The sequence below is a fragment of the Oryx dammah genome, unplaced genomic scaffold, assembly GCF_014754425.2.
Source record: "Oryx dammah isolate SB20612 unplaced genomic scaffold, SCBI_Odam_1.1 HiC_scaffold_23, whole genome shotgun sequence".
In the NCBI taxonomy this organism is placed as follows: Eukaryota; Metazoa; Chordata; class Mammalia; order Artiodactyla; family Bovidae; genus Oryx; species Oryx dammah.
Window position 1 is genome coordinate 53,617,853 of NW_024070207.1, and position 12,499 is coordinate 53,630,351.

A 12,499-nucleotide genomic window follows, 5' to 3' on the forward strand; every position below is an offset into this window, starting at 1 on the left:
AGTCCTTTATCCAATAGGAGGTTGGCAGGTATATTCTCCTAGTCATGTTTTCATCCTATTCACAGGGTCTTTCACAGAGCAAATATTTTATTTTTGATAAGGTGTAATTTATCAATATTTCCTTTTATGAGTCATGCTTTTGCTGTCAAGTCTAAGAAAGAACTTTTTGCCTAGCTCTACATCCCAAAGATTTTCTCCTACCTTTTTCTAAAATTTGTGTAATCTTACATCTTATAATTAACTCTTTGGCCCATTTTTAGTTAATTTTTGTGTAAGGCATGAGATTGAGTGTGAAGTTTATTTTTTGCCTATAGATGTTCAATTGTTCCAGAACATGTGTTAAAAATGCTGCCATTCCTGCAGTGAATTGCTTTTGCATTTTTGTCAAGACTCAGTTGGGTGTATTTATGTGGATCTATTTCCGGGATCTGTTCTGTTCCAGTAATCAATGTGTCTGTCCCTCTGCCAACACCACACTGTCTTGTTTAATGCAGTCATATAATAAGTCTTGAAACCGGGTAAGTTGATTCCTTCCACTTGATTCTTCTTTGTCAGAATTGTTTCATCTCTTCTCCTTCCCTTACATTTCCATAGAAATTTTAGAATAATTTTATCTATATCTACCAAAAATCATGCTGGGATTTTGATAGGAATTTGGTAAAGCTGTGTATCAATTTGAGAAAAATTGATATCTGTACAATGCTGAGTCTTTCATTCTGTAAACACAGAATATCCCTCTATTCATTTATAGCATCTTTGATCTTTCATTAGTGTTTCATAGTTTTTAGTATACAATCCTGGATGTGATTTGCTTGATTTTCACTGTAGAAGTATTTGAGCAATAGTAAACTGTACCGTATTTTTAATCCCACTGCCCATGCATTCTTTGCTGGCACTGATAAGTGCAATTGATTTTTATATGTTGATCTTGTATTCTGAGTCCTTCCTGAACTTGCTTATTAGTTCCAGGATATACTTTGTAAATTTTTTTTAAGATTTCCATGTAGAAAATCATATCACCTACAAATAGAGATAGTTTTACTTCTAATATGTATGCCTTTCATTTTATTCTCTTGCCTTAATGAACTAGCTACAACCTCCAGTACTGTCTCTGGTTTATTGTTTTTTGTTTTCTTGAAAATATATTTGATACACAACATGGTGTAAGTTTAAGATGTTCAACATATTGATTTGATACGAGCAATGATGAGAGTAGTTATCCTTGCCGTGTCACCAAACTTGGAGGGAAAGCTTTCATCTTTAATTATTAAATGTGATGTTAGCTGTAGAAATATTGCAGATGCTTTTTGTCAAGTTGAGGAAGTTCCTCTCTAGTCCTGGTTTTCTGAGAGTTTTCATCATGAATGGGTGTTAAATTTCATGATGTGCTTCTTCTGCATCAAATAATATGATTGTATGACTATAACTGCATTTGCGGTTTTGAGACAATTGTAGATTTACATGCAGGTCTAAGAAATAATGCAAAGAGATCCCTTGGACCCTCTTAACTAGCTTTGCCTAATGATAGCATCTTGCAAAGCTGTATTACAACTGGGATGCCAACATGGGTATAGTCAAGGTACAGAACATGTCCATCTCCACATGAATCCCTCATTTCACCCATTGATGGACACATCCACTTCCCTTCCACTCCAACCCCTTCCTTACTCCTTGGCAACATCTAATTAGTCCATTTCTATAGTTTTGTCATTTTAAGAATGTTATATAAATGGAATCACACAGTGGCTAAGTTTGGGGGATTGCCTTTTTTTTCATTCAGCATAATTCTCTATAGACTCATCCAGGTCATTATCAACCGTCATGTCTTTTTATTGCTGAGTGGTATACCATGGTATGTAGGTACCAGTTTGTTTAATCATTTACCCATTGAAAGATTTCTGGGTTGTTTCTGGTTTGAGGCTATCTTGAGTAAAGCTACTATAAATGCTTGTTTGCCAATTTTTGTATGAATACAAGTCTTCATTCCTCTGGGATAAATACCTAGGAGTGCAAATCCTGGGCCATGTAATAATTACATGTTCAGTTTTTAAGAAACTGCCAAAACAGTTTTCCAGAGTGGCTTTGCCATTTTTCATTCTCTCTAACAATGCATAAATAATCCAGTTTCTCTCATTTTTGCCAGTATTTGGTGTGTTTTTCAAACAAATAAAGGTGAAATTCAAATGAAAATTAGTGGCATTTGTTCATTCACAATGTACTATACCATCTCCTCTATTTAGATCCTGAACATTTATATCACCCAAAGGAAGCCTCATCTCTAGTGAGCAGTTAGTCCCTGCCCTCAGTCCCTGTCAACCACCAGTCTGCTTTCTGTCTCCATGAATGCAGCTATTCTGGATATTTTGTATAAATGGCATCATATAATATGTGACCTTTGGTGACTGACTTGTTTCACATAGCAGGTTTTATCTATATACCAATAATTCATTCCTTTGTATGGCTGAATAAGTCAGTGTTAAGGACAAGGCAAATTTTGTTTATCTGTTTACACATTGATGGCCATTTGGGTTGTTTCCACCTTTTGATTATCATGAATAATGCTACTGTGAACATTTGTATGGAAATATTTGAATATCGATCTTCATTTCTTTGGGGTATATATATAGGAATGGAATTGCAGGGTCTGATGGTAATTCCATGTTGTTACTTTTTTTGGAAGAACTGCCAAACTGCTTTCCCCAGCAGCTGTAATGTTTCAGTTCCCACCAGAAATGTATGAGTGTTCCAATTTCTCCACACTGTTGTCAACACTTGTTATTTCCCTTTTTTTATTATGCCATCCTACTCTGTAGGAAGTGGTATGTCATAGTTTTGATTTGCGTTTCTCTAACATCTCTTGATACTGAGCATCTTTACATGTGGTTGTTGGCTGTTTTTAATATCATTTCAATATTAATTTTAATATCTATTTTTTATATTCCCTTCTTTGTTTGCTTTGGGTTTATTCTCCTTTTTCTTGGTTCCTTAGGTGGAAACTTATAGATTTTAGACTTACCCTCATTTCTGTTATAACTGTAAATATCTCTCTCAGCACAGCTTTACTTGTGTTCCACAAATTTTGATGTAGTATATTTTCATTTTCATTTAGTTTAGTTTATTTTAAAATTTTCTCTTGAGACCTCCTCTTTGACTCCTGAGGTTTTTTTTAAGTTTGTTGCTTAGTTTCCAAGTGTTTGGAGATTTTCCTGTTGTCATTTCTGTTTTTGTTTCCTAATATGATTCCACTGTAGTCAGAGAAAATACCATATATTACTTCAACTCTTAAATTTTTGTGGATTGTTTCATAGTCCGAATGGTGTCTGTATTGGTATATATTTCTTGGATGCTTGAAAAGAATGTAAATTTTACTGTTTTCTTGATGGAGTGTTCTGTAAATATCAGTTAGATCTTATTAGATGGCAGTGGTGTTGAGTTCTTTTATATCTTGCTGATTTTCTAATGGTTGTATCAGTTATTGAGAGAGGGCATTGAAGTCTCCATTATGAATGTCAAATTTTCTATTTCTTCTTTCAGTTACTGTTAATTTTGACCCATGTATCATGTAGCTGTGTTGTTTGGTGCATACACATTTAGAATTGCTTTGTCTTCTTGATAGACTGATCCTTTGCCCTTCTCTGTGCCTGGTCATTTTCTTTGTTCTGAAGTTATTTGATGTTACTAGAGCCACCCCTGCTCGTTTTTAAAAGTTTTTTCATCCTTTTACTTTCTACATGCCCATATCATTATATTTGAGGTGAGCATCTTGCAGACAGCATATGGTTGTGTTATGTTTGTTTTTTTTAATTGACTCTGTCAACATCTCTTTTTAATTGCTGTATTTAGATCATTTTCACTTAATGTACTTATTGATGTTAGTGCTTAATTCTGCCAATTTATTTTTATTTTCTGTTTGCTTTCTGTATTTGTCCCTACTTTCTTTCTCCTGTATTCCTGTGGGTGACTTGAAAATTTTTTAGAATTTCATTTGCTGATTCGTGTATGGTGTTTCTGCATGTATGTTTCTAGATGCCATTTTTTTGGTGTTTCTTGGTACTACATCATATGTACATAACTTATAAGGGTCTACTGATGTCAGCATTTTACCAGTTTGAGTGAAGTATAGAAACCTTACCTCTCTTTCCACCCCTTTACCACTCTCCTCTGTTTATAATGTAATTATGTTAAATATTTCTTCCACATACATTTAGAACTACAACACGCAGTGTTATGTTTCTTCAGCTGCCAAATATAATTTAGGAAACTTTAAGGAAAAGGAAAGTCTATTCTATTTCCCCTTTTTTTTCCTCTTTCCATGGTTCCTTTTTCCACAGTGATGTCCAAAATGTCTTCTTTTATCACTTCTTTTCTGTTTAGAGAGCTCCCTTTAGCCATTCTCTTAGAAGTCTGTTGTTGATGAATTCTTTTAGTTTTTGTTCATCTGAGAATATTTTGATTCCCCTTTCATAGCTGAAGTGTGATTTTCAGCACTCATTTAGATCTTCTGTTTCGCTGGCTTTCTCTGACAATGCTCTGTCAGGGAAAGAGGTGCACTGTCTCATTTCTGCCAGGTAGCTATGGAAATTCAGATTCTCCACTTAGCCTTCGTTGACACCAAGGAGGCTGGAGCTTCTCATTGCTGCTGTGCAGTGATGATAGTTTCAGCTCTCCACTGGGCTTCTGCTAATGCCACCCTGGGTGGGATGGGTAAGAGTGCCTCATTACTGTTCCCCATGTGACCTCCGCTGACATTGGAAGGGATGGGATGTGGACTCATGACCCTGTGGAAGGGCAAAGGTCCTGACTCTGTGCGGCCTCCTCTAACACCACCCTGGCAGGAACAGGGGAGATGACTCATTTCTGTTCCGGGGAGGGGTGGGGTCTAGGCTCCCAACTGGCCTTTGCTGATGGGACTGGGTGGGACCACCCTTTTGTCTGTGGTGTTCAGCTGAAGAAGACTGGCTTTTGTGTGGAAGTTTTCAGTCTTGGGAGACTGCCCCTTTTCTGGCCCTTTGAGTAAAGAGAGGAGACTTTTGCAGGAGCTGTTCTGTGTTCATTGGTACTTTGGGTTGTCTGCTTCTTCAGTCCCAGTCTGGGATCCACAAGGCAAAAAGAAAACCCAGAGAGCTTGCCACTGCGTCATTCCCTATGTCCCAAGGTCTTTATCCAGTTTGCTTTCTTATCTCCACCTTTCAGGGTCTTCCGGTGCTTGTTTTATATATAAGGCCCAGAGGTTTTAGTTGTCTGCAGTGGGGGAATGGGGAAAGTACGTCTGCACATTTCCAGAGCCAGATATGTGGACACAGAAATTTTAGACCTGTATTTGTCCTGCCAAGGAGATCTAGGGAAGGAGAGCTTCCCTCACACATGAATCTCTTTGCCAGAGCTCTAATTCCATGTTGGCATCCTGAGAAACAAAAAGAAATAAAACAAAACACATCTGCTGTCCCTGGGTTTGCATGTGTCTGCTCGTCTGTCATAGAGGGCATCAGCTGGCACAGCCGTGATTGTGATCACAGCCAGTTCAGTTACCTTTTTGTAAACCAATGCACCGGAGTTTCGTGAGCCCCTTCCAACAGCCATTGCCTCCTTCCAGTGATTGTCGGGTTATGACCTGTTAGTCTGCTCACTTGGTTGGGTGCTCACAGGGGCAGAGTTGGCAGGTGCCCCTTCTATGGACCGAAGGCTTCAATAGAGCTGAAAGGGCAGTTAAGCCATCCCCTGATCCAACCACCTTGGTTTTCATATTAAAAAAAAAAAATTCTGTGTTAGAGAACAGAAGATCTCATGGTGTCCCACAGAAAAGCCTTCCCTGCCTTGAAGCCCAATGTTATTTAGTCACATCAAGCTGTTCCTCCACCCATCCCTCAGCTCTCCAGAGACTGCCATTTCATCCCAGCCAACTGCCTACCAGAAGTTCCCCTCATCCCTGGAGGTGGGAAGGGCTCAGTGAGGGTGGTGGGGTGTGAAGAGAGACAAGAAAATTGCACATAGCCAACTCCACCCAAACCTGTCCTCAGAGTGCAAGTCTGTGATTCACGGGGTCAATGGTCTCATCTTTGTGTCTGAAAGACAGTGTACTTTTTGTCTCCCTAAGCCCTGTGTCTAGGTCGTTTGGGAAGCGCCTGGGAGAGTCAAGAATAAAATTGCAGGTCAAACAATGGATGACTGGAAAAGTCGACTTGTAGTCAAGAGCATGCTTCCCCATTTCGCCGTGGTGGGAAATCGTCAGGAGCCCAGAAAGCTCCAAGAATCGGTCAGACAATGGGCTATGGGGGGAGGGGGGCTTTAAATGTTTCTAACCTTAAACTTGAACATTTAAGATGTGTTGTTGAAGTTCTCTGTGCAAACTTGGGGGCAAGGTACCAACCCCAAATGTAAAGAAACTGAAATGTAACCTAGAAAAGATCCAGGAAATGAGCTGACCCTGCCCCTTGTGAGTTTCAGGAAGAGCAGGAGAGTCCAAGGCTCCGTCTGGATTCTCAGCTTTCTCTGCATACACTCCTTTAACTAGGAAAAGACGAAGGGTGAAAAGGGGAAAAAGTGTACTTTTTCTGTTAATGGAAGCCAGGAATTTGGGGATGACAGGCACTGAATGTATTATATTAGCTTCCTAGTACTACTGAGAACAGGAAACCAGTGAGTAGGGCACTGAAAGATACTCCCGTTCGACTCTCTGGCCCTGATGTCCTTTTAAAAACTCACCTGACAAATTTCTACTTGCCTCCCTCGGAACTCAGACATCATCCATGGGTGTGAAACTCAAAGTTAGGGATTCCAAAAGTAGTTTGGGGAGCCAGGATTCTAGAAAGGGACATGGGAGCCATTGGTTGGTTGACTCTGACAGTAAAAGCCTGCAACCTCACTCACTAGTCTACCAAGTTAGCTTAGTTACCAGGAGGTGCTGCAAGCACAATGGCTGTTGTCTCAGTGCATTAGGTCCACAAAGGAGTGGCTTGCTTAATCTCAGCAATTAATAGAGCAGAGAGGAAATGGTTCTTCTAGACCCGTGGGTCTGCTTCCTTCCTGTTCAGAGAAATGGGAGCTGGGGGCTTTGAGGTAATGTCATTTCACATAACTAGAGGTCCCAGCTTCTCCAGTTCCAAGGGCAGTCTACTTTGAGTAAGTCAGTTTTCTATTTAGGTGAGAATTCTGATGTTTGCATAGCTGTCAGGGAGTGAGGACATGGTTGAAATCTTTTTTTCTCTTTTTTGACCTCATTGTCTGCCACTAAAAATATATTGAGAAGGTGGTATCTAGTTGAGACATTTACAAAACTTTGTTTACTGGACTTCCAGCTCAAAAAGGATACCGATCAGATGGGACGGCAGAGAGGGAGCAATTACTTACCCATATCCTGTCCTCCAAATTCCCAGCCGTCCCATCAGGCATCTTTCCAAATCAGTCTCCACCCTCCATCCTCATTACCCTTTCTAGCTCTTGCTTCTCTTTTATGGTCAAGAACTAAGTCTGTGAAGGAAAACCTCTTGGTGATACATCCAGAGACCATGCTCAGTTTCAGTGGGTCTTGCAATTTCTTCTTTGTTCCACATTTGTTTCCATCCCAAGGAGAAAAGATTGTGGTGGGGGTTGAAGGTGCAGGATCCTCTTCCTCTTACCCCATGAGCCCCACCACCCCTGTGTAAAGTGTGACTAGTTAAGTAACTGGTTTGGTTTTGACTGGTGTCGATCTGGATGCGGGATGTGTTCCTCCGAGAACACGTCCTCCGAGCGGCCACCCGTGCCCTCACTCTGGAGAAACAGCCTTGACTCACACCATTTCTTGGCTTCGCTTCTCTTTCCAGGTGGCCTTTAGAGTCCTTTGTAAGCCTGGCCCAAAATGCACATGCATTGCTTTAGCATCACACCTTGGACTTGATCAAAATCAGCCCTTCTCCCTCCTCCACAACACCCCTTGTTCTGTGGCTCTGAGTGAGCTGGCTCCGAAAGTCCAAGCTGTCCTAGAAGACCAAGGACCTGCCTCAGTTGAGCAGATCCAAAAAAATAAGCCTCAGGCTCCAAAAGCAAGTCTCTCGCATAAGTCCTCTTGGCAATAAAAACCACGTTCATCTTCCTGGAAGATGCCTGTGGCCTCTGAAGGGTCTGAAACTCAGGGAGCCCACTCTTCTTGGCTGTGCCTGATGGGTAAATGTGGAGCCTGGCCGAGCCAGGCACTGCTGATGTGGCCACCAGTAGCTGGGGCAGCTCTTGGTTTGAGCACAACTGACTTCTCTTGGCTGGTCAACTCCGGCAGCTTCAGTAAGGTAACCAGTACCCATGTGGAGCTCTGCCCTACAGGCCCCACATGCTGAGTAGCTCAGCAACCCCTTGATTGTGGACAGAGACAGTTTCAAAGCAAAATGGCCAGTCAGTTCACCATGAAACCTGCTGTCCAGGACCCAGAATGGGAGCAGCAAGAGGCAGTCCTTGGCGGGAGCAGGGCTGGTGCTTCTCAGGTGTGGCCTGGACTGGGGTCTTGGCTGTTTCCTGTGCTTGCTTTCCCTTGGATGTTTTCTAGTGTCCAGGGATGATACCCAGCAGCCCCATCCTGGGAAACTGTGTGCTTCTGGAAGCACGTCCCTAGCACCACCGTCTCTTCCTGCCAGCATCCTCAGTGGAGAAGGTCTGATGCAAACATCAGCTTACCTGGTTTTCTTCTCCTTTTCCAAGAAACAGACTAACAAAAAACTAATTTCAAGTCAAGATCTGTTCATAAAATTATATCAGTCCCAAAGGAGAGTTCTTTTAAACAGCCCTGGGATCTCCCTGTGAATCATTGTGTGTTCCCATTCAGGAAAACATGCATCCGATGTGATGATTGCTTTTGGCTTAAGACCAGGGCTCAGGACACCTGATTCCAGCCTTGCTTCTGCTCCTAACTAGCTATGGGGCTTTGACCATCCTTTGCCCACCCTGAGGACAAAGATCAAATTAACCAGGAGTAAGAATAGCCACTTTTATTTGAGAATTGACTAGGTGCCAGGCACTTGCTAAGCATTCTGGGTGCCATATCTCCTGTAATCCTGAGAATAACCCTGAGATAAAGAGTCTATCCCCAGGAAACTGAGACTCAGGTTAAGGAACTTGACAAAGTCGCAGAGCTAAGACACAACAGAGCTCAGAGTCTGCTTTCTTCGCTGATGGCCTCTGCTGTCTCTTGGCTCTGAATCATGTTGAAAACCACAAAACCCTGAGTACATGTCAGGCGGGAGTAGTTATCATAAGAAAGCACAGCACCCTCTCAGCATTTGTTCATTCATTCAGCTGCCTGATTGCTTAATGACTCTTGTGTGATCTGGAGTTCTACCTTATGAACATTTGGGCATCCACTCAAGCTTAATAAGGCATCCAGTCCTGGCAGTGAGTGTATGGAGTTTTAACAGGAGGCAAAACATTTGGCCCCTCTTTTTGAAGTTAAGATCTCCATCCATTCCTCCCCCAGCATGGTGAGTGGATTGATGACTAGCACGGAAATGTCTCAAATACTAGCATGCCAGGTGGGTGTGTTTTGGAGCTAGGGTGGAATTGGAACTCAGTTATCTCTGTCTCAGTCTACACCCCACCCAAAGTTGTAAAGATTCCCCAGCTCTGAGCAGCCATCTATTCCCTTCATAAGGCAGCTCCAGATCAGGTATTAGACATACAGTCAGAAAAGGAAAGGCATGCCATGCTCCTGGCTTGTCCTCTGTCTTCTGCATGTCCTCTTTCACCGTCTCCCAGAGTTTGCTCAAGCTCATGTCCATTGAGTTGGTGATGCCATCCAACCATCTCATCCTCTGTCGTCCCCTTCTCCTTTTGCTTTCAATCTTTTCCAGCATAAGGGTCTTTTCCAGTGAGTCAGTTCTTCGTATCAGAGGGCCAAAGTATTGGAGCTTCAGCTTCAGCATCAGTCCTTCCAATGAATATTCAGGGTGGATTTCCTTTAGGATTGATTCATTTGCTCTCCTTACTGTCCAAGGGACTCTTAAGAGTCTTCTCCAGCACCACAGTTTGAAAGCATTGATTCTTCGGTGCTCAGCCTTTTTTATTGTCCCGCTCTCACATCTGTACATGACTACTGGAAAAACTATAACTTTTTTCCCCACAGCCAGTCCCTCTTCATCAGGAAGCTTGCATAAGCCTCTTGTCCTCATCCATCAAAGAGCAGACAGAATGAAAACCACAATCACAGAAAACTAACCAAACTGATCACATGGACCACAGCCTTGCCTAACTCAATGAAACTATGAGCCATGCTGTGCAGGGCCACCCAAGACGGATGGGTCATGGTGGAGAGTTCTGACAAAACATGGTCCACTAGAGAAGGGAATGGCAAACCACTTCAGTATTCTTACCTTGAGAACTCCATGAACAATATGAAAAGGGGAGCTATATCAAGGGTCCCTATTTGGGTGGCCCCAAGTGCAGCCTGTTTTCTACCCGTGGTATGACCTAAACCAACCACTCACCCCTTCTTCTCGTCACCTCTAAATGCAAAGGGAGCTGAGGAAAGGGAAGAAAGGAGCCTTGTCTGTCTGTCTGCTTCAGATAAAGGAGGAGGGCCATTCACTTGCTGCCGTGCTAAGTTTGGGACTTTGTGCCCAGCAGCCCCAGAAGCACACCCTTTTATTTGCAAAACGAGTAGTGAGGACTCAGTGAGGAGACATCGCATTTCATCCCCAGGCTCTGCCTGGCACTTTGTGAGTAAGTTCTTTAATTCCTGAAGCCAGAGGGCCCATCCTGCCAATTTTCTGGGGTCCTTCCTGTGCACCCAGCCCTGTGCTAGACACAGCAGCTCCCAGCCAAGGGCAGATTTCTCAGGCTTCCTTCACTGGGAACAGATCTGTCCTCAGAAGCTGGGAGGAGAAGGGCATGCTCCTTCATAGACAGTAGTTTCTCTACTCCGGTGACACGCGGACCAAGATCTCCATTTCACCAGGGAGGAGACCAAGGGGCTTTCCCAGTATTATATGGGCAGTAGGTTGGAAACTCAGATCTCAAACCCAGGTGCTCTGACTCCAAAGCTCCTCTTCCTTGCCTGCTTCCCATTCCCCAGTTGGGAGTTAAGACAGAGTCTTCCCCAGTCGGGCACAACTTGGGGTTCAGGCTATAGCAGTGGGACAGAACAGAGCCCTAGATTGCCTGGACAGTCCACTCCAGTGGCAGACGGCCCATAAACAGAGATAGAGTGGAGAGGCATCTTGACTTCATACTCATGGCTCCCTGGAATCTTCTGACTGGCATCACCAGCTGCCGGGCCTGGGAGCTAAGAGCCAGTATAATTAAAACCCCACAGGGAGGTAGGGACAGCCACCCGGGTCCTGGGCTAAGTGGTCAAAACAGTTGTCTTAGAAATCTGGAGAGGCAGCCTGGTGTCCCCTGCTTCATGCAGGCTTCAGGCGTGGTGCCTGTGCGGCTCCAGCCCCAGGAGAGGGGAGCTTTCTGGACCCGGGGGTTGGGGGCAGTTCAGGCATCAGCTCCTCGGGGAGGCAGCTGTCCCTGAGAGTTACTGGGATCCTGCATGGGACTCTGCCCTCTGTCTGCGTCAGATGACTGTGAACAAGGTATGGGTCTGAACTCAGTGTAAGCCACACAGGTTATTACACTGTTAGCACTTTGAAAAAAAAAAAAGATCAGAGATGGGCATTGACTCAGAAGGGTGATGGGAGACAAGTGTCCTTGGAGCTCAGGGTGGTGCCACTCTGAGCGTTCTGGGTCACAGCCTGCAGTGTGCGTGTGCCTTTCTATTTGGGGATTCCCCCCCATGGAGCATGCAGCTGTTTGCTTCCTTTCGTCTTGCCCCTCCTCCTGCAGGGAGGGCTGGACCCTGTTCCAAACACCCAGGCAGAGGCCTTGCCTTCAGCCTGGCCCCTCATGAGGGCAGCACACTGCTGGCCTGGCAGGACACCACTGGGCTCTGCATCCGGGTCCTGCCTGGGTAGCACCGTCCAGCACAGCAGTGACCTGAAAATCCACCACAGTCCATGCTCAGGGGAGGCTCCTGGAAGGGGCAGGTCTACTTAGCAGCTGGTACTCACTGGCACTGCCTATTCCTGAACTTCCAGGAGCCCACACTGGCCATGGCTGCATTCCTCTCCAGCCCCTGCCCCCAGCTTTCTTGACATCAGGCCTGAGGTGACAGGTGTCTGCAGCTTGAGCTCCCTGGGGTAGGGGCAGGATGGACAATGTTGGACCCCAGGTCAGGGAGACAGGAGAGCCTGCTAGGGTGTATACAGTCTGGCATGGGGCAGCCCTGGTTCACAGGCCCCAGGCACATCAAACTCTGGGTTGGCCTGTGAAGGATGAGGCCTCTTACTTTCATTGAAAATCCCCAGCTGGAGAACTCAGTGTGGCTCAGATTGTGGAGATGCATGTCATAAGCTGCCCCTGGGGTGCCCAATTCTAGACCTGGGGACAGGAAGCATGAACTTCTAAGGCTTGGCCTACAGATTTTAATGTCTGCAGTTGACGTACAATAATTTGTCAAAACCCTGCCTTCTGCCCCTTGGCCTTTCCTTTCTGC

The 12,499-nt window shown here is 44.2% G+C and overlaps 1 protein-coding gene across 2 annotated transcripts in view; it reads left to right on the plus strand.

Moving 5' to 3' along the window:
* The first annotated feature begins 6,097 nt into the window (after positions 1–6,097).
* Positions 6,098–12,499, plus strand: part of MAMLD1 (mastermind like domain containing 1) — a 57,455-nt gene continuing 51,053 nt past the window's right edge. For both annotated transcript variants that reach the window (XM_040265423.1, XM_040265424.1), the window contains exon 1: positions 6,098–6,253. In XM_040265423.1, the coding sequence (XP_040121357.1) occupies positions 6,158–6,253 (96 nt within the window). In that variant the 5' untranslated portion in view covers positions 6,098–6,157. The remainder of the gene's footprint in view (positions 6,254–12,499) is intronic.